General features: G+C 46.1%; 1 protein-coding gene across 1 annotated transcript in view; it reads right to left on the minus strand.

The window, feature by feature from the left end:
* Positions 1-27,428, minus strand: part of CUL1 (cullin 1) — a 93,184-nt gene that overhangs the window by 40,263 nt on the left and 25,493 nt on the right. Inside the window, exons 4-6 of the mRNA XM_081933717.1 lie at positions 20,829-20,996; positions 14,421-14,471; positions 6,580-6,670 (exon numbers count right to left, since the gene is read on the minus strand). Coding sequence (XP_081789843.1) covers positions 6,580-6,670; positions 14,421-14,471; positions 20,829-20,996 — 310 coding nt within the window. The remainder of the gene's footprint in view (positions 1-6,579; positions 6,671-14,420; positions 14,472-20,828; positions 20,997-27,428) is intronic.

Here is a 27,428-nt window from a genome sequence, read left to right on the forward strand (position 1 = left end):
AGCCGAGGTGATGGCGACCAAAAAGGCTGTCTTAAATGTCAGATGTTTGAGACTGGCAGTCCTGAATGGTTCAAACGGGGGCCCGATGAGGGCATGTAGCACTACGTTGAGGTCCCAGGATGGGTATCTGTGAACCACTGGAGGTCTCAGGTTGGTCGCACCTCTGAGAAAACTGCGAATGGTGGGATGCCGGCCGAGCGAGGAATGCCCGTCCGGAGCTAGAATGGTCGAAATTGTGGCCACCTGGCGCCGTAGTGTGTTAGGCACCAGGCCCTTGTCCAAACCATCTTGTAGGAAGTCTAGGATGACAGGGATCGAGCTGAGGAGGCGGAAGACCCACGAGCAGTGCATCAGCTGGTGAAGGCTCTCCAGGTAGCATCATAGATCCGGGTCGTGGATGGACGTCTGGACGCTTGGATGGTGCAGATCACCTTGGCCGAGAGGCTGCCTCTGTTCAGGAGACCCCTCTCAAGTGCCAGACAGCTAGTTGCAGCCACTGGGGGTCCGGGTGTTGAAGAGCCCCTTGGCTGAGAGAGATCTCCTGCAAAGGGATCTGCCAAGGTGGTTCGACAGAGAGGCTCACCAGGTCCGCGAACTAGGTTCTCCTGGTGCCACCAGCAGTATCTCCGCCGCCTCCGACAGGATCTTCCAGATGACTCTGGGAAGTAGAGGTAACGGTGGGAAGGCATACAGCAGACCCCGCAGTCAAGAGCAGTGCAAGGCGTTGACTCCCTCGGCTCGCGGGTCATGGAACCTCGTGAAGTATCTTGGGAGGTGTGTGTTGGATGCGGTGGCAAACAGGTCTACCTGCGGACGGCCGAACCTCTGGGATAATTGCTGGAACAGGTGTGGATGCAGGTGCCGCTCCGGATGATCGACTGTGGCCCTGCTCAGCCAGTCCGCCTGTGTGTTGGTTGTACCCGAAATGTGTATTGCCTGTAACGACAGGAGGTGTTTCTCCACCCACCGCCCTAGGACTTCGGCCACTGACATCAGGGATCTGGAACGAGTGTCCCCTTGGCGGTTGTTGTGCGCCTTAGTTGCGACATTGTCCGTCAGTACCCTCACGTGGCGCCCTTGTATGCTGGTCTGGAAATGAAGGAGGGTCAATCTGACCGCCCTCAGCTCCAGCCAGTTGATGCTGTGAGCAGCCTCGGAAGGAGACCATCTACCCTGCGCCAGTTGACTGTGGCAATGAGCTCCCCAGCCGTAAAGGCTGGCATCCGTTGTGATGGTGAGACGGACCGGTTCCCTGAAGGGGGAAACCCTTTGTCAGGGCAGGGAACAACCACCACCTGAGGGAATGCCGTACCTCTAGGGAGACCGGGATTAGTCTCATCGAACTGCTTTCGTTGGCCCTTTGGTAATAGCAGTAGCCACTGAAGTGGGCAGGATTGAAGTCTTGCCCATGGCACGATGGACAGGCACGAGATCATTTTGCCTAGAAGCTGAGACAGCTGAATTACCTTGGCCAGGGGCGACCGCTGCACTTGTGCGACCCTTTCCCTGAGGCTCATCACCAGTTCCGGAGATAAGAACTCGGCAGGAGACGATGTCGATGATGGCCCCTAGATGTTGTAGTCTGGTCGTCGGAAGAAGATGACTTTTCTCCAGGTTTATGGAGAACCCGTGGTCTTGAAGCACATGGATGGTGTATTCCAGGTCTCTGGTCGCCTGTTGGTGGGATGATGACTGAATGAGGACATTGTCCAGGTAGCAGTGCAGTCTTATTGGGTGGGATCTGAGGAAGGCTGCCACCGCCACGAGGATCTTCGTAAACGTCCTGGGGGCCGATGATAGGCCGAACGGCAAGGCTCGATACTGGTAGTGGCGGCCTGCGTAAGTGAATCTTAGGTATCAGCGGTGGGCTTTGCGGATGGGTACATGGAGGTAGGCCTCTTTGAGGTCTATGGATATCAAAATATCTCCCAGCCCGATGCATCCTAGGATGGACTGGAGAGACTTATTTATTTATATTTATTTATATTTGATGCTTCTAGACCGCCCCCTCTCCCAAAAGGGACTCGGGGCGGTGTACAGTCCATACAGAATATAACAAAATACAATAAAAAAGTTAAATATGTACAGTTGGCATGGAGGAGGTTAAAATGCAATTAAAAGAACTGTACAAAGCTAATATAAATATAAGTTTTAAACCCCTAAAATAGACACAGTAAATTAAAAAACCCCTAAAATAACCAGATGATAATACATTTGCCAGGAGGGACAGTTGTAATTATGCCAGGCCTGCTAATCGGAACAGGTGGGTCTTCAATTTTTGCCGGAAGGAGCGGAGGTCAGAAGTGGTTCTAATGTCAGGGGGGGGGGAGGTCATTCCAGAGGGTTGGGCCCATCACAGAGAAGGCCCTACTCCTTGGTGTCGCCCGTTGGCATTGCCTAGTGGACGGCACCAGGAGAAGTCCCTCCCTGTGTGAGCGAATTGGCCGCAGGGATGTATGTGGGAGGATGCGATCCCGCAAGTAACTAGGTCCCGTGCCATGGAGCGCTTTAAAGATGGTAATCAGCACCTTGAAACGCACCCGAAAAACCACAGGTAGCCAGTGCAGCTCGCGCAGGAGAGGTGTTACGTGGGAGTACCTCGTACTCCCCATCACAGCCCGCGCGGCTGCGTTCTGAACTAACTGCAGTCTCCGGGCGCGTCCCAAGGGCAGCCCCATGTAGAGAGCGTTGCAGTAATCCAGGCGGGACGTCACCAGCGCATGAGTGACCGTGCGTAGGGCATCCCGGTCCAGTAGGGGGCGCAATTGGCGCACCAGGCGAACCTGGTGGAACGCCCCCCTCGCCACGGCTGCCACATGGTCATCCATTGACAGCCGGGCATCAAGGACGACGCCCAAATTGCGCGCCCGTTCCACAGGGGGCAATTGTTCGCCCCCTATGGCCAGCGATGGAATCAGCTGGCTGAACCGAGGTGCCGGTAGCCACAGCCACTCAGTCTTGGAGGGGTTGAGTTTAAGTCTGTTGTCTCCCATCCAGACCCTGACGGCTTCCAAACACCGGGACATCACTTCGACAGCCTCGTTGGGGTGGTTTGGGGTTGAAATATACAGCTGAGTATCATCAGCGTAGAGGTGATACTCAACCCCAAAACCACGGATGATCTCACCCAGCGGCTTCACATATGTGTTGAACAGGAGAGGCGAGAGGACCGACCCCTGTGGCACTCCACAAGTGAGTGGCCTCGGGGTCGACCTCTGTCCCCCTGTCAACACACATTGCCTCCGGTCGGAGAGGTAGGAGCCGAACCACCGCAAAACGGTACCTCCGACTCCTATCCCCTCCAACCGGCGCAATAGGATACCATGGTCGATGGTATCAAAAGCCGCCGAGAGATCTAATAGGACCAGGATAGAGGAACAACCTCTATCTCTGGCCCTCCAGAGATCATCAACCAACGCGACCAAGGCTGTCTCCGTGCTGTGCCCGGGTCGGAAGCCGGACTGGCGTGAGTCTAGATACTCGGATTCGTCAAGGTGTCGTGGAAACTGCTGCGCCACCACATTCTCAACAACCTTCGCTAGAAAGGGAAGGTTGGAGACTGGACGATAATTAGCTAGCTCCATTGGGTCGAGTGAAGGCCTCTTAAGTAAGGGCCTCACCACCGCCTCCTTCAAGGCGGTTGGTAAGGATCCCTCACCCAATGAGGCATTCACCAGGCCCAGAAGCCAGCCTCGGGTCACCTCCCAAGATGCCAGTACCAACCAGGAGGGACACGGGTCCATTAAACATGTGGTGGGTCGCAGCCGTCCACGCAACCTATCTAAATCCTCGGGGGCAACAGAATCAAACTCCTCCCAGGATGGTCTCACAAGACTCGCTGTTGGCGGCCCGTCCGGTCCACTGAGGGGGGCCCATCCGCTCCGGATCTGAGCGACTTTATCCTGCAGTTATTCCCCAAACTCCTCTGCTCTGCCCTGCAAGGGTGCCCCCTGCGTCCTCTGTGACAAGAGGGAGCGGGTCACCCTAAACAGGGCGGCAGGGCGGTTATCCGCGGACGCAATAAGAGCGGCGCAATATCTACGTTTGGCCGCCCTTAATGCCACAAGGTAGGTCCGTAAGTAGGCTCTTACCTGTGTTCGATCAGATTCGGAGCGTGAGGACCTCCACCTGCTCTCTAGACGTCTCCTATGGCGCTTCATCACCCTCAGCTCCTCAGTATACCAAGGAGCCCGGGTGGGTCGCTGCCGCAGGAGAGGTCGCAAAGGCGCAACCCGGTCCAAGGCCCCAGCCGCCGCCCTATTCCAGGCGGCCGCTAGGTCCTCTGACCGAGCGCGGGTCAGGGCTACAGGTAATGGCCCAAGCTCCGTCTGGAACCTATCCGGCTCCATCAGGTGCTTGGGGCGGTACCAGCTTGGACCATCTGGTCCCGCCTCCTCGCGGTGGGGGGTAGCGCCAGGGAAGTCCAGCCGGAGACATGAGTGATCTGACCATGACAGGGGTGTAACAACAAAGTCCCCTATACCCAGATCACTCGTCCACTGCTCAGATACAAAAACAAGGTCCAATGTGTGGCCACCTTCGTGTGTGGGGCCCTGAATTAACTGGGTCAGGCCCATGGCTGTGATGGAAGCCATGAACTCCCGAGCCACCTCAGACGCTGCTCCCGTCGACTGCATCTTGAACCTTCGATAGGTTACAAGATAGTTTAGCCTTTTTAGGTCCAATATTCCCCTCCACCCCCCTGGAATTTTGGGGGACCAGGAACAGGATTGAGTAAAATCCTGTTCCCTCCTGACCCGCCGGAACAGCCTATATGGCCCTGATATCCCTGAGGTGCCTGATCTCCTGTTCTATGAGAGCCTGTTTGATTGGGCAAGAAGGGATGGGCACCTGATGAAGTGGTGGGGGGAGGGGGGAGGGAGAGGAATTCCAAGGTGAGACCCATGCGGATCATTTGTAGGACCCTGTAATATAATTGAGAGTCCAAGCAATCTATCTAGAATTGAAGAGAAACTTGAAGCCCGTCCACTGGGCTAGCTGAATTGAAAAAAACTGAAGATAATCAACACCAGAAATGTGGTTTAAAGTTTCAATTCCGTTCTGGGCAGATTTGGCTGTATTTAACCCTTGCTTGGACTCTCCAGGGCAGCGCCCTGGAAAATGTACCATATTTTTCGGAGTATAAGTCGCACCGGAGTATAAGACCACCAAGGTTTTGAAGAGGCTATTTTTTTAAAAAAGTAGGTAGGTAGATAGAGTGATAGAGAGGGAGAGAAAGAGAGAGAAATACAGTTGGTAGGTAGGGAGAGAGAGTAGGTAGATAGGTAGATAGATAGATGTTTCCAGGTGTATTTATCCATGTGCTGGAGAAGGAAATCGCTGAAAACCTGTAATATCTAAAACTCAACAATCACTCTAATGAAACAGCTTTCCGAAAGGAAAAAAAAGAAAAACAGCCGTTTTTCTTCAAATAAAAGCCATGAATAGCCGGGGGAGGGGGGGGGCTTGCAGAGTGCTTCTGGGGAGGTGGGGCAAAAAATGGCCTGTTTTTCGCAAAAACGGCCGGTTTTTGGTCAAAACAAATGCATGCATAGCCTTATGGAGGCTTATAGAGTGCTGCTGGGGACTGGGGGGGGGGGAGGCAAAAAACGGCCTATTGTTTGCTCATTTCTGCCCTCCCCAGCCCCCAGCTGTCTGAAAGCCTCCATAAGGCAATGCATGACCATTTTGGTGAAGGGGCGGGGCTTCAGGAGGCAAAAATGCTGTATTCGGTGTATAAGATGCACCCAGATTTTCAGCTTCTTTTTAGAGAAAAAAAGGTGCATATTAAAAATACGGTAATCAGATACAAGGTTTGTACATGTCCAGAGGGAAAAAAATACTGGACTAAAATACATACATGGTTATAAAAAATAAGCAACATATTGATTTTAAACCAGAAATATTTTTGTTGGGTATTTTACCAGAACAGTATAATAAAGGGAATACATATCTAATTTTACACGTGTTGACAGCAGCTAGAACTGTGTTTGCACAAAAGTGGAAAAATGAAGAGATCCCTTCAGATGAAAGTGTCATAAAAATATTAGAATGCACAGAGATGGGCAGATTAACACTAAAAATAAAGAAGGAAGAAAAATAATACATTTTAACATGGGACTTGTTTTACAACTGGTTAACTAATAGAAACAGAGGTTAGAAACTAAAAAGATTAAGAGAATGATTAATTATATAATGAAAATGTTCTAGTATGGATAAGCTAATCCTAGTACTAAAGGTAAAGGTTCCCCTCACCCATATGTGCTAATTGTTCACAACTCTAGTATAGTAATCCTAATATTACTATGTGTTTATTATTAATATGTATACTGTGGATACCATTGTGCTTATCGTCTTTGTGTTATTCGAAACTAATTGTACTCATACAACATGCTGGTCAGATATAGTTTTTTATGTTTATTAAAGAAATGTATCAATAAAACATATACAAAAAAAGAAACAAAATGGACTGAATATAAACCAATTTTAATCTTTATAATTAAAATTAATTTTTAATTAATCTTAATTGAAAATTAATCAATCTTAAAAAATACCAATAATCATTAATATTAATTTTACCATAAGATTGCACAACTCCACTGATCAGTCTTGTATTGATAGTTTCACCATTTCTTTCTTTTTCAATCAGCTTCAACACAGCATTTGTTACCTTTGAAAATATGAATTGGGCAAATATACATATTATTCACTTGAATAATATAATGGATCTTAATGTAGCAAATAGAATGCTTTGAGCCCCTGGGTGGCATGCACTGCCCAAAACCCTCAGATGTGATCCCTAGACCCTAACCCTAACCCTTCCAAAAGTTGCACCAAAATATTATGTTTAACTGATACATACCCAGTGGCATACATGTTGCAATTACTAAGGCTGATGTTAGTGTTTTGTTGACGTTTTTATTGTTTGTGTCCCTGAAAAGGACCGTTTAGCTAACCAAACATGGTTACTAATATGAAATTGGCCAGCCCCAACTGCTTATCACCAGGCGGCATCGCTTCGGCATAGACTGGGGCGTTGGTTCTTACCTGATACGCCCCTTCTCTGGGGAGGTGGAGACAGCAGTCATGCATGGGTTAACTCAGCCAGTAACCAATAGAACTGAGTCTACTGATTTGATGTCATAGCCTCTGAGGATAGTCCTCCCGCTTCTTTGACGAAGGAGATAAGTAGACTGCTGTGCTGTAACAGGTTGCTCTCGATATTCACCTCTCCAGGTTATCACTGCCCTTCTGCAAACTAGGCCCACACAGAAAAAAAGCAGGTGGGGATGACTGCTGTCTCCACTTGCCCAGAGAAGGGGCATATCAGGTAAGAACCAACACCCCATTCTCCAAAGTTGGCGGTGACAGCAGTCATGCATGGGACGTACCAAAGCTAGGATGGTCCCCGGGAGGGCATGACACTGGCCTAGGATACAGAAGAAGGAAGAAATTGCTGGAGCACCCTCCTTCCGAAGGCTGCATCTGCTGATGTGTAACTATCACCTTGAAGTGACGGATAAAGGGGGTCCGAATAGTCCAAGTAGCCGCCCTGCAGATTTCCTCTACCAAGGCATGTGTGGTCCAAGCCGTCGAGGTAGCCGCACTACGCGTCAAATGAGCTGTGATGTTGGTCAGGGGGAGTGAGATGATTAGCAAGATAGACCCTTGAGATGGCAGATCTGATCCAGCACCCTACCATGGATGGAGAAGCTTTGAGTCCCTTCTTGGTGGGATGGAAAGAGATGGAAAGAGCTTCAGTGCGTCTGAAGTCAGCCATCCTGGCAATATAGAACTTGAGGGCACGACGCACATCCAGCGTGTGACTCTTGCATTCGAGTTGATAAGTAGGATTGGGACAGAAATTTGGAAGAATCGGGTCTTGAGACTGGTGGAAAACTGAATTTATCTTAGGGATGAAAGTGAGATTGAGGCAAAGGACCATGGTTTGGATGAAAAACACACAGATCAGACCTGACAGAGAGGGGCTGCCAGCTCTGAAACCCGCTGCGCCGAAGTGACAGCAACCAGGAAGATCGTTTTCAGTGTAAGGTGTTGCAGAGAGGCCGATCTGAGAGGCTCAAAAGGTGATTCTGTGAGGTAGTCAAGGGCTTTGCCAAGATTCCATGAAGGGAAGCGATGGATGACCGGAGGGCAGAGGTTAGAAGCACCCTTGATGAAGCAACGGACATGAGGGTGCAGAGACAGAGGTTCTTCATGATGTCAAGAGAGAACTGAAGAGCCGCCACCTGCCACAGTAGTCCCCTGTCAAGGTCCCGTTGCAAAAACTCCAAGACATGGGCTACAGAGGCTTGGAGGGCAACGGCCCCTCGAGGACTGCACCACGCTATGAACGTTTGCCACGTAGATTCGTATATTCTGTTAGTGGATGATGGTCGAGACCATTCGGATTACTTTGTCAGAGAGACTAGCCGCTTTCAAGGCTGCCTGCTCAGCCTCCAGGCGGAGCCAGAGGAGGTTGGGGTGATGAATGGACCCCTGAAGAAGGGAGCTGATCATGGGAAGTTGCCATGGAAGACCCACCGATAGGTTGATCAGCTTCGCATACCAGGGTCGACGTGGCCGATGAGGGGCAATCAGGATGAGCTCTGCCTCCTCTTCCAGCATTTTGCAAATCACCCTCTGTATCAGGGGGGAGGGAAGGCGTATAGGAGCCAGGGAAGCCACCTGCACCTTAAGGTGTCCGTCCCTTCTGTGCCTGGTGTCGTATAACAAGAGAGATGTACCTAGGCAGGTGTTTGTTGGAGCTCGTTGCAAATAGATCCAGCCATGGAGTTCCGTACCTGGTGGATAATTGTCTGAAGATGAGATGATTCAGGCTCCATTCCGCGGGGTCGATCGTTGTGCGGCTTAGCCAGTCTGTCCGGGTGTTGTCTGTGCCTAATATGTGTTCGGCATGTAGGGATAGAAGATTGACTTCAGCCCAGATCCCTAGGCGAAAGGCAGATTCCATGAGCGATATAGTCCTCGTCCCCCCCTGGCTTTTGTGTTGTCTGTTCAAATCAGTATATGGGAGTTGCGAATCGATGGGTGGAAGTGGAGGAGGGCCAGATGAATGGCCCTTAACTCCAGCCAATTCATGCTGTGAGAAAGATCGGAATCCGACCAGAGTCCTTGAGCCACCTGATCCTCCAGGTGAGCACCCCATGCCGTCAGACTCACATCCATCGTGACTATGAGTCGCAGAGGATCCCTGAACAGGGGCTCCTGAGAGATGGCCGGGAAGACCCACCAATCCAGAGACTGGATCAATACCTGCGTCAGTTTGACCTTCACTAGGGAACAACTGCTGTTGGTCTTCTGGTATGGTAATAGAAACCACTGGAGGCAGCGGCTGTGAAGCTGTGCCCATGGGACGATGGAGAAACATGAGACCATTTTCCCCAGCAGTTGGGACATTTCGAGAAGTAGAACCAGATGTTTCCTGTGCACTTCGTTGGCTAACTCCCTGAGGCTGATCTGACGCTCTAGAGACAGAAAGACCTTCCCCTGAGAGGAATCTATGCGAGCTCTTAAGTGAACTAGCCGGCAGGTGGGAACTAAGTAGCTCTTCTTGTGATTTATCGAGAAGCCCTGTTCCTGAAGCACCTGCATGGTGGTCTGAAGGTTCTGGAGAGCCTGATTGTGCGACCTGGAAAGCAAAAGAATGTCGTCCAGGTAACATAATATCCAAATGGGTCTGGCTCGAAGGTGGGCCGCTACCACAGCAAGCAATTTGGTAAATACCCTTGGGGCTGATGACATCCCGAAGAGGAAGGCCCGATACTGGAAATGACTGCCTGCGTAGAAGAAACCGAGGAATTGTCTGTGTTGTTTGAGAATGGGCACATGAAAATAGGCCTCTATGAGGTCCACTGATTTGAGGAGATCGTCTTTGTGCACACTCTCTATAATAGACAGGAGAGAGTGCATTTTGACTCTCCTGTATCTGATGAATTTGTTGAGAAATTTGAGATCAAGGATTGCTCTCCAGCCCCCCGAAGACTTTGGCACAATAAAGAGATGAGAGTAAAAACCCCGTCCCACCTGGTGTGGAGGCACAGGTTGGATTGCCCGAATGTGAAGCAGATGAAGAATGGCTTGTTCCACAAGGAGCCTCTTGTGTAGATCCCTGGAAATCGGGCACGTGACAAAGTGGTTTGAAGGGCTGGAGTGCAGATCCAAGGAAAGGCCGAATCTGATTGTGGACTTGACCCACGCATCGTTGGTGATGTCATCCCAATGATCCGTGAAGACCGCTAGACATCCCCATATTGGGAGATCGTCCAGGCAGTCACTTCTGTCTCTTGAAGGAACGGTTGGAATTCTCCCTGAAGGATTTTCTAGTCTGGAATCTCTGGCTATTTCTGCCTGACCTATTTGAAAAGGAGGGTCTCTGTCCGGGTGGGGCCTGACGTTGCGGACGGGAGTTAGAGGAACCCCCGTCCTGCCCTTGAAAGAGCTGCCTACGATAGAAGGATTGATTCTGGCTTTCCTACTTTTTAGTGGCTGGTTACAGAACCTTCCTTTTATCTTTTCCCTCCACTAGGAGAGCCTCCAGAGGAGGTCCAAAGAGAAGAGAAGTAGAATAGGGAGATGAAGCCAACCTCCACTTAGCCCAGGCCTCCGCCTACCATTGTTTAAGCCAGAGTAGCCGGCGGGAGGAGACAGTGGAGGCAATTGAGACGCGAAGCAGGCCGCATCAGCGGTGTATTCTAGGTACACCTTTAATTTATTAATGTCCCTGCAGGACCCATAATCCTAGGCAGGGAGTCTCCTTTGAAGTTGTCTTAGCTACAGGAGAGCAGAATGACTAAAGAAAGATGCAGAGGTAACTGCCCAAATGGCCCACGCAGAGGCTTGATGGTCCTTGACTAGAGTTTACTTAAGCCTTTAGATAGCCGGTTTAAAGAGACCTATAAAGGTAAGAGAGTCGGGAGGGAGACCTTCATCCTCGGATAGGTCCGAATCTCGCGCAGGACAGTCCTCCTCTCCAAAAACCGGAGGTTGGCTGGAGGTTCCAGGAAGCTCGTGTGATGAAGAAGCAGAGAGATCACCAATCCTGTGTCTGGAACTCGAAGAAGAGGACCTGCGTGGAGTAGAATGGTTAGATGACTTGTGCCTAAGACCCGCTGCTATGCCCTGTTCAATGGCGTCGGATATGATAGAAGCCATTTCAGGTGTATAAGTCAGGGGCCTGAATGGAGGAGAGGCATTCTCCTGGGATAAGAGTTCCTTGTCAGGAGTAAGGCTCCTGCCCCCATCTGACTCATCCCCACTGCAAACATAGTCGCCTGAGACCCTTGCTTCCTCGGGTTGGATTATAGATACTGCAGAAGATAAATCATCCTCTGAATCTGACGATAAATCAGGAGGGGGGCTAGGCTCAACAGCCTTGAGCCTGGAAAGGATGAGGCTCTGTGTGTTTGGTCTTGGCCCTGGCCTTCCTAGGAGGTGCCTACTGTGTGTCACCCTCGTGCTGAGAAGGGGAATTAGCAGTGGCCCTGCGACTAGGCCCTGGCACCTTGGCAGGGGGCTCATTAGTTGAAGCCTCAGGGGCAGGCCTGTACCTGTTGAATTTGGGCACTGGAGAGCCGAGGAAGGATTAGGGGCCTGGGTAGTTGGCAGAGCCTGGGGCTCGTGGGGAGGAGAGGAGGCCATGGCCAGTACTCACGACCTGGTGATCCGAAGATGAAGCCTCAAAATGGTCACCAGAGAACTTCGCACCAAAACAAAATGGCCACTGAGGCTCGAAAGCCTATGGGCCGGGCGCCACGAGGTGGAAGAGGCCTGTGGAGCCATGAGGCCGATGAGGGCCCTTAACGAAGGCTGCAGCAGCGAGTAGGCAGCAGCTGTGGCGTTGCAAGTGGTGGCAGTGATCAGTGGCGGCAGCTCAAGTAGCGGCGGCAGGAGTGAGGTGGCGGCGCTTTGAAGTAGCGGCGGCACTAATGGTGGCAGCAGTGTGCACCGGCTGCGTTAGTGAGGCAGCGAAGATGAGAGCGCTAAGCGTGGCCTCCAACGGCCGGTGCCCTGCAGCACTTCAAGCTGCAAGAGAGAAGTCCAGCAGGCGAAGCCTCGAAGGAAAGGAACTCTCCTGGCCGCACCTAGCCTTAAGAACTGAGGTCTAGAAAACTCTGTCTCCAGGGGACGCTGTCCCCGATAATTTTTCTTTCAAAGGTTAAATTTAGGTAAGGTCCAATTGAAAATTTTAGTAGTAAGCCAATTATAAAGAGTTTTAAATAGTCAATCCAGTGATTTGAAGTAAAAGTTGAGGAGATAGCAATTAGCACAGCCAGTCCCAATCGAACTGAGTCTAAAAAAGCATGAGGACTATCCTCAGAGACTATGACGTCAAATCAGTAGATTCAGTTCTATTGGTTACTGGCTGAGTTAACCCATGCATGACTGCTATCTCCACCAACTTTGGAGAATGTATAAGCCTTTGCACGTGATCTTTGGTGGCAATCTGGTGCCAGGCTGCAATAATGGATTCAATCAACTCCTGTTTGGTCTTCGGATGCTTCTTGCTTATTTTGTAACCAATCTTGGCCCACAAGTTCTCAATTGGAAATTTTCTGACATACTTATTGCACTGATTCCCAGGCAAGTAGAAATTGCTCTCTGAAGATGACCTTGGCCCACGCATGTTGACGAGAGTGGTGTGCGTCTGTGAGAAAAGGTTTACTTCGAGCCCTGCAGCCTTTAAGTCCTCTGGCAAGCAGTCTATGTGCTTGTGCACACTTTTATATCACACGTTTCACCCCAAATTCTTATAATCTGAGGTGAGGTGAGCTTCCTGTCAGCCATCGAAATGCGTTGCAGAGCCCGATCTTGCCATTTTGTCGACTTTCTTGGGCTCCCAGAGTGGAGCCTGTCATCAATTGAACCAGTTATTTGGTATTTTTCAACCACTCTGTTCACTGTGATGCAATGGCATTTCACTCTTGGCTATTTCTGTACAGGAGTAGCCCTCTTCATGAAGCACAATGATACGGTGCCGCTGCTCAGTACTGGTGAAAGCAAAGGTCTTCATCCTTGCCCGCAGCTAAATTAAATTTCTCGATGTTTTTCATGCCTATTTATAGTCAGAGAGTATGACAACATTGATTGGCTCATAGATTTAGCCTCTGTGCATTTTGATTGGTCAGCCAAAGCTCACTGCTGATTGGCTACTTTCGATCCTAACATTCTTGAAAATTCAAGTTGTGTTTGTTTTAGCACATAAACTCATTCAAAACCTTAAAAAGACTTTGGTTATATTAATAAAAATTATGCAACTCAATCTGACTACAGACAGTAGTCTGTAGTACTAATTTTGCATGGTTTCTATGAGTGAAAAATTGATTAAACATGTACATACAGCTTAAAACTGAAAGCATGTAGGACTTTTTCACACAGCTATAATTCAGGACATTTTGCTCAGCTCAACACCATCCATCCAAGTTAAAATGAAGGGGGGAGTTTATCTAAAAAGTAATTCAGCTAATATTTCATTGTATCTTAGTATCACTATTTGCAGCCTGTCCTTATCTATAAGGTTTGGATTCATCTTTAAAGGGATTGTCATATAGCATTCAATGACTGCATTAAGGGAAGGAAAGTTTCCCTTGCACGATGCTGGCCCAAACTTAGTATTCATAACCATGTCTTGGAAGATTTCCCCTATCTTTCATCAAAAGTGCACTGGACATTTCTTGTGACATTTCATCTGCTGGAATTCCTCAGGAAAGCAATGAATCACTAAGATTATCAAACAGAGAATTGTTCAGAAGCAATACTTTCAGGGATTTAGAGATTGCGTTCAGTCTAAATTGAACTGCTCTCCAAACTTCTAAGAACTTCTAGGAAACTCTCTAAGAACCTTCTGGTAGCTCCATCAGATGCCTGGGACAAACAATTAGAATTGCCTTCTCCACTCCTATCCCATGCACTCCACACTATAGCAGTTTTAGAAACTAACAAATATATTCTGTATTCCCAGTAGATAATATCACCAATTATGTGGCTCTCTTATTTAAACTTAATCTTTTTAATTATTTCATCTCTAGATTAATTTATTTTTCCATTTCTACACTTTTTATTTAGATGCATTTTTAAAAATAGAGATAAAACTTGTGAATAATTTGCAGTGTTAAATCATAGGCAAGAAATATACTATGAAATCTAACTATATCAGATACACAGAATAATAATGTATTTTTCATCATATTACTATTCACCAAATTCGCAAATTTGGTTTTAAATTAGTTACAGCTCAGGAATACAGTGATACAATAAACTAAATTTTATTCTATTCATATTTTTTCTAGACAGAGTTTGGAATATTTTTTTAAACATTACTTGTCAGTCCCTTTCCATTAATACTGTTCTTGTATATTTACACAGACAGACACATGCCAGTACATCAATAGAAATATTACCTGCTTATTTAGTGGCCTGAACAAACAGTCCCGCCAGGTCACCAATGCAAGCTAGGATTTAAAAGGAGATATATTATAAATGCTTGTTCTTGTATTCATGGTTATCTATAACATTGCACATATTACGGTTTTCAAAAGTTCCTTTCTTCAATGACACTGCTCAAATTCATGTCTATTAAGGCACACCACCACATTGTCATGGGACACCAGCGAACTGAGAGGATATTGTTCATTAGAGCCACTAATAAGGAGGTCCTAAATCTCACAACTGCTCTATTTTACAATATCATTGATATGAACCAGAACACAAGAGGGCAAGCTTCAACCTTTCTTTTAGACAGGTCCATTTCTGTAAATTCAAGATCAAAAGTACATTTTTAATATAAAATTTGGACAAATTTAAGCAGACAATCATGTCACAGTTTAATCTTCAGTACAACTTTTGCTATTAAGAAAATTTAACATTAACGTTCAAGGATGCTATTCCTAAGTGTCATTTTCTCTTACAAATGTAATCATAACCCTAATATTCAAAGTCAAATGTGTATAAGAATAATAAATTAGGACTTTCAGTGCAGCATGTATACTAGATATAATACAAAGAAAGTGTATCTCAGGATAGGAAAAAGATATACAGGCGCCGGAAACCAGAAAACAAATTCCTAAAAAGAATGCTGATAAAAACATTGCAGGGCTCCACAGTGGGGCACTTCCTTAGTTATAGAAAGAAAAATGATACACTGAACTGCAACAACTAGATTACCACATTTTATCAAAGGCTGTAAAAAAATAAACTCTCCAAATAAATAATAATAAAACCTTATTACAATCACAGACCAGCAATTATCACTGTTTATAATAGTGTTAAAATAAATTAATAATAATAATGTAATATCATCAATAATAATAAAATACATGGTATGAAACTCTTACCCTTAGTTACATGATTGGAGAGTAACTAAGAATGTGTGTAAATATAGATTCTCTAAAAATTGTTACAGACATTTACAAGAAATCGGTGCAGTAAACATCTTTAATTTGTAATCAATTTTCCTTGTGGTCGTTGCAGCTGCATAGAATTTTGCTACTGCACATGTGGTAGCCAGGTTTGAGTCCCGGGGAAGATAGTCTACATAACAATTGTCTGCCCTCCTTGGTAATCTAATAAGGGGAGAATATGGATTGACCTAAAAACTCGGTATAATTCACAGTGCAATAAAACATGTGTGATATCTTCGACTTATCACCTATACATACTTGTTGCGCTATTGGGGTCTTGTTATACCTGCCTTGGAGGAGTGCTGAGGGGAGGATGTTAAATTTGGCTCTGAAGAATGCTATTCTATGTTTTGGGAAGATTAGGGCCTCTAAATATTTTGAAGGTTCCCACATCCCCTGTAATTCTATTCTTACTATGGGGAGACTATTGGTTTCTGAATGGAACTCCATGTCTTTTATTCTATTATTGACTAATTGCTTAGCTTGGTCAAAGCCTAGGGATATTAAAAATGCTGGGGGGGGGGGGCCATAAGAACTCAGCTTGTGGTCTATTACCTGTTTCCAGGAGGAGAGGAAGTTATCTATCAACAATAAAGGAGTCAGTCCCTCTGGGAAGAAATTAATTTTTAGCCAATAAATAATCATTAGCTTACAGGCTTGTACCTGCATCTGAGACATACCTGCATCAATGATTAATCCTTAACCTTGGATACATAGTCAGGGTCTGTATATAGCTCTCTTAAATATTCTTTCCAGGCATAAATTGGTACCTGATTAGATGGAGGGAAGGGGAATTTTCCCAATCCTCTAGTGCAGTGATGACTAACCTTTTTGTCCTTGCATGGCAAAAACGTGTATCTGCATGTGAAAGCACATGTGCGCGTGCTCACATCCATAATGCAATGGGTATGTGACCCGGTGAGAGGCCTCCACATGCCACCTGTGGCATACGTGCCATAGGTTCGCCATCACGGCTCTAGTGATATACCAAAAAAGGGATGTATTTTTTGTCTTGACTGATGCAGTTAACCTTATATTGTCCTTTTAACTGCTTTAAATAGTGAGTATGATCCTCAGAAGGGGCATTTTTACTTTTCCTGTACTCCTTGTTATATCCTTTTCAGTTGCACACAATCTCTATCAAACCATTTTTATTCTTTAAAGCCAGCTTTTTGGAGTGAGCCAATGTTCTGTTGGTAAGAACTGATTTCAAATTTGTAGTTAAAGTTTCAAACCCCATTAAGTATAATCCTTAAAATTTACTTCTTAAGATGTACGTAGTTCCTTGGTTTCTTGAGCTAACATCCATTTAGTCAAAAGAGTTGGTCTTTTGATGGGACACCAATTCATTATATTCCAGATTATCTGCAGCTCACCCAGAAATAAGATTTATGCAAAGGGAAGTTGTAAGGTTGTTACAATTGATTGAGATATCGTAACAAATGAAATTGGCCTTCTCTAAAAGAAGGGAGGGTCTTGTGTAGACTTCTGAGGAACTTATTCGGAGTAAGAGGCTTTACATCAGCTAACAGAGCTTGCCTTTCAGGTGCCTCCTTTTGAGGTGTAAGGCAACGAGTTATTAACGCATGCTGCATTTGACTCTGAAATGGTGGCAATGACGTAGGTCTTCTCTTGATCTCTTGGTTTGGTGCTGAAAGTATCATAGGATGTTCATATAAGGATGATAGCCTCTCTATCTCTACCAGGACCTCTATTGGTCCCTGTGAATCTTGGCTTTTGTTCTCCATGATCTCATATTCATTCAATCCTTTATCCTGGGGGGGGGGGGGGGGAAGTAATAGGCTCAATTATTGGGGAGACAGATCTATAAGCAGCTCAACTGTGTCAATTATTACCAACAAAGATTGCTTTACATTTTCTAACTTGAATAGAACATTGTCTTGTTCTTTCCTTGGTAGAGAGCCAAAAGCATTAATGAGGCCAGCTTCTCTGTGTTAAGTACATCTTCACTGAATAAGGCTGGCTGATTCCCTTTCTTTCTCTCGCTTTCCCAAGGTTGAAAATGAGGAAGAGAGAGCAACCTTGGGAGCTTGATGTTAACAATTAAGGGTTTAACCATTTCCTCACAGAAAACTGTGATGGGAAAGATTTGAAAGGAGACTAGGTGTGCCTTCATCTTAAATAGCATCAACAGTATGGTCGGCTGCTTGAAAGACAGGAGTATCCACTTCCAATTAAGGGCCTCAGGGAGTCACTCTGCAACACGGAGATCAATTTGCCCCCATTGGCAGTGAAGACGCTGGCTTAGGGAATTTAGTATTGCACTCTTGGTATTGCAGCATCCATAATTAAGAGCAATCTGTTGTGTTTGCAGTGAGCGATGTAACTGATGCAATTGGGGTGGGGGATGCTTTACTGGCTTCCAAGGAAACTTCTCTATTAATACACCCCCCCCTCTCAATGCCTTGTCAGGAGAAAGCCAATTTTTCTGAGTAGGCTGCTGCTTTTCAGCAGGTTCTTTGATTATTTCTTTGGCTCTTTGCTCCTTGTCCACAGATTTATTCAGAGTATGGGATTTAACCAAGTCTGCTGCAGGGTCTTTAGTGCAGGTGCATGGACCTAGCACTTGTGCTTGAAGAAAAACAGCTATATCTTTTCTCGATGTCTCCAACTCATGTTGTATGGCTATTAGCTGCTCAAATATTGAAACAAGAGTTTGCGCTGTGAGAAGGCATTGCTTTGCCATAAACTCAGTTGTATTTTCCCATGGTAATCTCGCCGTACTCTGACTTAGCTTGTTGTTCTTAGCCTTTTTAGCTTTTATCTCAGACTCCATATAGGATGTAATTGGACTAACTGTTTGTGAGAACAGCTGGCTGTTAGTTTGCTTCCCCCACAAGATCGGGAAAGTCTAATAGCTGTTTTGTCAAGTCTCTTTAAAGGTCCTGTTCTAACAGCTCAAAATTTGTTGGAGATGGGGTTGTTCAGTTTTACTTACAGTTCTCTTTCCAGCAAAGTGTTCCTAAATTCTTGGTTGTTCTGCACTTTTCAAAGGTGGGAGAGATCCCGGGCTGGTACTAAGCATTTCTTTCTTTTTCCCATGTCTTATCAGTCCCATGCAAAAAAACCACACTTTATCTGTGTTGTAGACTTCCCATTATCTCATCCAAAGAATATTAGTTAAATAAAAAGGACCCAGTGGGAGTACTAAAAATTGATAAAATAAAATAAAACTGAGAGGAGCTACTGCAAACATGCTCAGGGAGCTAACCTCCAGTTCTTCCTGTCACTCTCCAAATAAAGTTGCTTTAAACATTGTAAAATAATGGAATTGACTTACGGCTAATTCTAAAAAGGCATAAGGGCTAGATTATTTGTGAAGAATACATGTAAAATGAAAGTAAGTCACAAAACAACACTTTGAAAATAAACAATAAATATAGCCTTCCAATTATGTCACAAATACTTTTTGAATGATTCCATTAAAAATGCAGAAGACAAGTCAGCTCTTCAACCCCCTATGAAGGAAAAAAGTCATCTAGCATATAAAGTTCGAAGAAATGTACCGTATTTATCGGCGTATAACACGCACAGGCGTATAACACGCACCTTCATTTTAAGAGGGAAATTTCAGGAAAAAAATTTAAATTTTAAATAAAGAACTTTGAAGCAAAATAAGGGTAGCTCAGAACTTTTTTTATTAATATTATTACCACTTATAAGGTAAATAATGTAAAAGGACAGTAAAAGCAACTATGAACACTGCTGCTTTCACTGCTACTATCTTCCACCCTCCCTTCCTCCTTCCCTTCCTTCCTGCCTCCCTTCCAGTTCCCTCCTTCCTCTTTCCTCCTGCCTGCCTGCCTTCTTTCCCTCCTGCTTATCTATGCTTCCTTCCTTCCTTGCACCTCCCTCCCTTCTGCCTGCCTGCCTTCTTTCCTCTTTCCCTATCCTCTTATCCTTCCTTTCTCCCTCCCTCCTTCCCTGCCTCCCTTCCAGTTCCATCCTTCCCTCCTTCCTTTTTTTATTAACTTTTAGTTGGGTGTCGGGGAGAGGAGAGACGGCTCATCCATTCTCTCCTCCTCTCGCCCACACCCCGCTGAGTAGCGCTCCGCGATCCTTTTCTGTGCGCCTGGCGTTTAGATAGATAGCCGGATGTTTTAAATGCCAGGCGCACAGAAAAGGATCGCGGAGCGCTTCGCCCCAACAGCAGCTGCTTTTCTGTGCGCCTGGCATTTAAAACATCCGGCTATCTATCTAAACGTCAGGCGCACAGAAAAGGATCGCGGAGCGCTTCGCCCCAACAGCAGCTGCTTTTCTGTGCGCCTGGCATTTAAAACATCCGGCTATCTATCTAAACGTCAGGCGCACAGAAAAGGATCGCGGAGCGCTTCGCCCCAACAGCAGCTGCTTTTCTGTGTGCCTGGCATTTAAAACATCCGGCTATCTATCTAAACGTCAGGCGCACAGAAAAGGATCGCGGAGCGCTTCGCCCCAACAGCAGCTGCTTTTCTGTGCGCCTGGCATTTAAAACATCCGGCTATCTATCTAAACGGCTGCTGTTGGGGCGAAGCGCTCCGCGATCCTTTTCTGTGTGCCTGGCGTTTAGATAGATAGCCGGATGTTTTAAACGCCAGGCGCACAGAAAAGCAGCTGCTTTTGGGGCGAAGCGCTCCGCGATCCTTTTCTGTGTGCCTGGCGTATATCGGCGTATAACACGCATACATCATTTGCCCCCTATTTTTCGGGGGGGAAAGTGCGTGTTATACGCCGATAAATACGGTACTCTCTTTCCACTTAAAATTAAATATATGAGGTTCTTCATTTTATAGCATATAATAAAACAGAGTTCTTGGTCCAGCAAGCATCTATTTAGCTCTATTCAATTTATAACTAAGAGATGCAGTGGCTCATTGGCTAAGGCGCTGAGCTTGTTGATCAGAAAGGTCGGCAATTTGGTGGTTTGAATCCCTAGCGCTACGTAATTGAGTGAACTCCCGTTACTTGTGCCAGCTTCTGCCAATCTAGCAGTTCAAACGCATGTAAAAATGCAAGTAGAAAAATAGGAGCCACCTTTGGTGGGAAGGTAAAAGCGTTCCGTGCGTCGTTGGCGTTTAGTCATGCCAGCTGCATGATCACGGAGACATCTTCGGACAGCGCTGGCTCTTTGGCTTTGAAATGGAGATGAGCATCGCCTTCTAGAGTTGGAAAACACTAGCACATATCTGCGAGGGGAATCTTTTACCTTTACCTTTTAATTCATAACTTGATCTGTTTTTATCTCTATTTTTCTTCTGTTTGACCTAAAACTAAAATATGGATTTTCCATTTCTTAGCTTTGATCTGAAACTAAAATATGTCATGTATATGCAGAAAAGATTATCTCCCATTCAAAACAAAACTGCCATTTTTTTCTATTGAACATAACTACTCTTTATAACAACTTACTGAATAAATTTCATATATTCCCTTCCGGCCCTCATCACATTCACGACGAACCCAGTGTCGATTGAGGTAGGCACAAATCCCATTCAACACTTTGCTTGAAAACCGATAATCCTCCCATTGTTGAGTGTAGAATTTCAACACGCTCTCATCCATCAAGTCTTCACCATCCTGAAAGAGATAATTCATCAACAGAATTTAAGCTAAATACAAGCAGGATTTCTTCTCCAGTATCGTCTGTTTTCAAGAGCAAAATAGTACCTAACTGACCCTTCATTTGTTAGTCTAGTGACTTATTGGAGAGGCCTCTGTCTTTCCCTTATCAGTGTGTCAGAGAAGCAGCACAATACATCACCTTGACATATAAAGAACATAACTACATTTTCTTTCAATAATCAACTTTTAGACTTGAACTGTCTTTTCTTTTTGAAATATTGGCTGAAATTTTTCAGACAAAGACGGAACATTGGTCTCTGAACGTTGCTTTTCAGAATACGGCAGGAGGAGCCAGGAATGGGATATTATCACGTCCTGATTGGTCCAGAGACTGAGTGCTTTTTTTTCCAGTCACGACTCTAACTCTCACTCTTGGCTCCAGTTTTCAATGAGGTTGCAGCTACAGAGAGTGATTTGAAATGACAAGAAAGACAACCAGGCCAACCCTAGCTCGTTATAGACTTTAAGTAGGGCGAGACCTGGCCCTTTCCGCAGTATCCTGAGAAACAACATTCAGGTAGGATCAATGTTCCTTCTCGAGGTTATATTGCGGGAGGGGCCAGGAATGAGACGTACCCAACCTACCGTCCTAAAGGGGTGGGGAAGCCTATCTAGACTGGAGCAGCCGAGGTGGCCACAACCTGCCAAAGTACCCTGCGGCCGAAGGACGTCTTTGCGGATGCAAAAGCATCCAGACAGTAATGTCTGATAAAGGGCAATGGCGTTGCCCAACTGGCTATCCTGCATATATCCTCGAAAGGAGCCCTAGTTGCCCATGCCACTGTGGTGGCAGCGCTCCTGTAAGCTCTGATGATCGCCCCCGCGCAACCAACAACCAATTATCGTGGGAGTGACCCTCACTCCCAGTGTCACTGTCTGGAAAGAAATAGCGCTTCTGTCGCACAGATCGAAGCTGTGCGCCTAAGATAAATCTGGAGTGCTCAATGATCATCAAGCCTGTGCCAGAGGCATTCCCTATCACGTGAAGGGGCCGGACAAAACTCCAGCAGGATAACCTCCTGCGCCCTGTGAAAGGGAGTATTCACCTTTGGAATGAAGGTGGGGTCTAATCTAAGAACAACCCTATCTTGGTGAAAAGCACACAGGTCCCCTTTTGAAGACAGAGCCCCCAGCTCTGAGATGCGCCTGGCTGATGTTGTGGCAATCAGAAACACGACCTTGAGAGTGAGGAACTATAGGCTGACCATTTTCAGGGGCTCAAAGCGCATAGATGATCACAGGCAGGTACCACGTGGGAAACTTATGATGGGGGGGGGGAGTTTCGGAGGTAAACCACCCCCTTAAGAAATCACTTAATAATTGGATGTTGCGATAGTAGTCCCTCCCCACAAGCACTGTGGACAGCTACCTAGCGACAGCTTGTATTGTGGGAAACGCCCTTTTCCAATCCGTCTTGCAAAAATTCCAGAACTGTAGTGCTGAGGTCACTACTGACACTATGTTGGCTGTTCCGCACCATTTGACGAACGTCAACCACATGGAGTTGTAAATCCTCATTGTTGATGGAGGGCTAGACACCTCAATGGTCAAGATGACCCGCAGGGAGAAGTTGGCATTTCTCAGGAGGCTCCGTTCAAGTGCCAGGTGGTCAAGTGGAGCCACTGAGCCTCCAGGTGGGACAAGACTCCATGGCACAAGGAGATATCCTCCTGGGGCATCCTCCATGGGGGGGGGGGAAGACACTGACAGCTGCACTAAATCTGCGTACCACGGCCTACTAGGCCAGTGTGCTGCTAGTAGAACGACCTCTGCCCTCTCTAACTCTATCTTTCTCAGGGTCTCTGGAATGAGAGGGGAGGAAAGGCGAAAAGGAGTCCACTCGGCCATCTGCTGCAGAGGGCATCCATGCCTTCTGTTCCTTGAGTTGGGATATGTGAGAAGAACCAAGGGAGCTGGGTATTTGCTGGGATCACAAATAGGTCCATTGCTAGGGTGCCAAAGTGCTGGTAAATCTGGTGAAACTGCCACTCCCCGTGGTCCATGGTGGCTAGGCTGAGTCTATCAGCCTGGTGGTAAGCCGACCCTGAAATGTGATCCGTCACAATTGAGGCCAGATGTTTCTCCACCCAACCACCAAATCTCTGTGCTTTGATACAAAAGGCCTCCGAGTGCGTGCCCCTGATAGTTGATGTGGGTCTTTGTGGAGATGTTGTCCATCAGAAGCAGTAAGTGCCGGTTGACTAGGGAGTCCTGAAATTGGTGAAGCGCTAGCTGAGTTTTCAGTTTGAGCCAATTGTTGTTGTGGCGCAAGTCTGACACAGACCAATGACCCTGCGCCAGTCATGATTCCATCAGCGCTCCCCAGCCGAAGAGGCTCACGCCGTCGTGATGGTAACTCTTTTTGGTTCTCTGAATTCATATCCTCTAGCTAGGACTGGGGACAGCCACCATCGAAGAGACAGACACACCTGTGCTGACATCCTGATTGAGATGGTGGAGTTGTTCATTTATTGTAAAGGATCAAGGCCCACTGCAACGTCGTGGCATGTAAGCGCGCCCAGGGCACTATCCCAATGCACAAGATCATCTTGCCTAACAGACTGGATAGTTCGATGATGGGGACTGTCCTCCTGGAGTGTACCTGCTGGACCAACTTTCGCAGGCTGGACTGACGGTCCGGCGACAGGAAGACTATCCCAGTCCTGCAATCTATAATCGCCACTAAATGCAGGAGCCTCGTCATAGGTATCAGGTGACTTTTCGGAAAATTTACTGAAAATCCGAGATCTTGCAACGTCTGAATCATGAAGATTGTGGGATGCCTGCGTGGGTAACTGGGCTTGAACCAGAATGTCGTCCAAGTAGCATTGGAGTCTCACCGGGATGGAATGCAGGTAAGCTGCCAACACTGCCAGGATGTTCGTGAATGTGCTGAGAGCAGACGCCAGACCAAAGGGGAGGGCCCGATACTGATAATGGACCCTGCCTGTGAGAACTTGAGGAATTTGCAATGTGATGGGAGGATCAGAATGTGTAAGTACGCCTCTGTGAGGTCTATGGACACTAGATGATCCCCCACTTGACCCCTTGAAGAATGGATCTCAGGGAGGACATTTTGAACCTCCTGTAAACTAGGTAAGCGTTTAGGAGCTTCAGATCAAGGATTGCTCTCCACCCTAACCCACCGAACTCTTCGGTACTACAAAGAGATTGGAGTAAAACCCCAACCCCTGCTCTACTAATGGAACCAGTTCAATCGCTTGGCTCTCTAGTAGATGTTGAATAGCAAACCCTATGAGCTTTCACTTTGCCGGGTTATTTGCCGGGTTTCTTGATGACAAGAACGCCCAGAAGTAATTCAGTGGGAAGGAGAGGCATTTTAGTCTGAGTCCCTCCCTCACTGTGCTGAGAACCCAGGCATTGGTAGTGATTCACTCCCATTGATCCCCAAACTGAGCTAGGTGATTTCCTATGGGGAGACTCAGATTCGAGTCACTTCCCCTTGCAATAGGGCCGACCACCGGCCCTGTAAAAGAGCTGCTTGGGCTGGGTTTGGAACCTATTTCTATCCCGATAGAAGGGTCTGGGGTTCTGCCTGTCAGAACTTGCCTGAAAGTATCTGTGTTGATGGTAATCTGGGTCTGGGGCCCCATAGGGATATGGAGCCGGTCGCGCCTCGGGATGCTTGGGAGTGGTTGATAACACCTTTTTCTTGTCCTTGTTTTCTACAAGGATGGGATCTAAGGATTCCCCAAACAAGCCCCCCCCCCGGAATAGGGAGCGGTAGTGAGGTGCCATTTAGACTTATCCGCCTGTCAGTTTCGCAGCCACAAAAGGCGTCTTGATGTTACAGAAGCAGGTAGCACCCAGGACATATTTGACAGAGTCAAGAGTTGCATCCATGGAGAACTGGGTGGCTATGATCTTGTTGACATCCTGCAGCAGGTGTGTGTCTTGAGGGGGGGATGCGATCATGCAATTAATGGAACCATAAAAAGGTGATACAGTTAAAGAAAGAGGCCACAGCTGCTGATTTAATGGCCCACAAAGATGCTTGGAACGTCTTGCGCAATGTAAGTTTGGCCTTGTTATCCTCGGCCTTGATTTTGTCTGTAACGTCTCCAGAGACTAAGGCAGAAGAGGTCGCTAAGGCTGCTACCAGGGCATCTATGGTTGGGACCTGGGGAGCCAGGGAGAACCCGTTATAAAACTGGCAGTTGTTGCCGCCCGGATTGAGAAAAGCCCCCGGTTGAGCCCATTGCTTCTTAAAAAAACCCCAAAATAGTGGTGAAGCCGGAACTTCTTCCTTCTCTGCCAAAGGGGTTAGAAAACATGCCCTTGCGAGGAGGAGCCAATGTTGTGACGACACAACATGTGATCTCAATCGCCATCGATACTTTTGCCGCTGGGTGGTCCAAATGGACCTAACCCGTCCCGCAGAGATGGTGAACAGGAAGAATACGTCTTGCTGATCTCAGGGACATTGCAAAGTCCCTGGTTGATCCAAGAGAAGTTCTTCAAGCCAGCAACAAAAAATCCAGCTATTAGGCTGATGAAGTCAGGGCGGCTCCAAAACGGAGGGATACAGAAAGAGAAAGTGTTTCCAGCTGGTGAAGAATTTTTACCGTTTTAAAAGAGACTGCCTATAAAAAACTTAAAACTAATTTAAATTGGAGAACAGAAGAAATAAGCGGCGGAATTAAATTTGGAATGGTTTTGGACAGTGGGTTATCTTACTTTTTAAATGCTATCTTCACGGGTGAAATTTATGCAAGCCTTTTAAAACAAATGGATTAAGTTTTCTTCTTCTATTTTTTTTTATTATTCTTTGTAACCTATGGACTAAAAATCTCCTCTTTCACTACTGTTGGTGTTCTAACTCATTCAAGAATCGGATTTTTTTTAACTTGAAATACAAAAAAGAAACAAAAAGAAACAAACTTTTCTCACTGGTTATCCTGGCTTGGCACTCCAAGGTCTCACTGTTTGTTTATAGAGAGTGATAAGAAGAAAAGCATACAGATGTCCCTTTGAAGTATATCTTTAACCAGAGAAAGGTGAAAATAAAACGTTATAAATAAAACGTTATGCTTAATATTGTTAAAACCTTCCAAGCTAGAGCAGCAGTGTTTGTTAGCTGGAGATAATGGCACAATTTCAACAGCAGAAAGAAATTTTAAGTCTGCAAAAGATGTTTTCAGAAATACAGAAATTATCAAACACATATGAGAGGATAGAGAAGAAGTTGGAAGACTTACAGTATCTAACAGTAAAATATGATGAAGAAGTTGGAGATGTTTATCAAATGGAAAAAGTGGTGGTTAAAATCCTAAAAATCGAAGAGGAAAATGAATATAAAGAAATTAAAATTGCTGATATTGATGGTGATTGGTTTGTCTCTGAAAATGGAAAGAGTGGAATACTGAAAGAGGAATTAATGGAGGGGAAATCTACCCTAGATGGCAAGATACAGAAGAAGAAAAAACAAAAGAATTTATGGATTTAAAGAGAGAATTTTATTAGCAATAGCACTGATAACACTACCGACAATCAAAGATAAACTGATTAAGGAAACAGAAGAGCATCGAAATTACATGAGAGATTTTATAAGCAAGGAGTTGCTAAGAGGAATCCATACAAAGTTGATTAAGGAGATGATTAGAGGACTGACACCACAAATGGCAGAAGATATGAGACTGTTTTGCTACTGGAAAGATACAGGTTGATAGATGGAAGAGTATAATTTAAAACTAGTTAAACTTAGTGAAATTTAGTGACAATAGATATAGTTAAATAAATAATTGATAATGATAATAATGTATACATTGTGTAGTGTTATGATAAGTAATAATTGGATATGAATATTGAATGGTATCCATGAAAGGAAGATTAGAAATCCTTTTGGACTATATATAAAGGTTAATAAAAAAGAACTAAGTTAGATATAGTTAAGTCTTGATTATTAGGGGGGAAAGGTTATGATGCAAGATATAGTTAAATAAAGGAGGGATAATGATAACAACATATATACAGGTATGATATGCGCCTTGGTCTTCTTGGCCATGGTATGGGGCCTAGGTGAGCCTGCCACCACTCCCGGGGCTCTTTCTGGATCTAATGGCTCCGGATCGGCAACAGTCCTGGCGCCCGCCATCTTGTGACTTTGCCATGGAGTATTCACACTGCTGCCACACTCTTTGTTTCCTTGTTGCAGCCCAGCTGCTTCCGACACCTTGCCTAGGCATTGCGATTATTAAAGAGACCAGCGGCTGCTTTGGGGAGCCTCCTCGCTTGCCAGAGTACTTCTGCTCTCATGGATCGCTTGCGGAGTCTCTTAGATCTTGTGGCCACTTTAAAATGGTAGATTCTTTGTCTCCTTGTGCAGCCCAGCTGCTTCCGACACCTTGCCTTGCATTGAGACTGTTA

The sequence above is a fragment of the Natrix helvetica genome (genome assembly GCF_964273705.1).
Source record: "Natrix helvetica genome assembly, chromosome: Z".
Classification (NCBI taxonomy): domain Eukaryota; kingdom Metazoa; phylum Chordata; class Lepidosauria; order Squamata; family Natricidae; genus Natrix; species Natrix helvetica.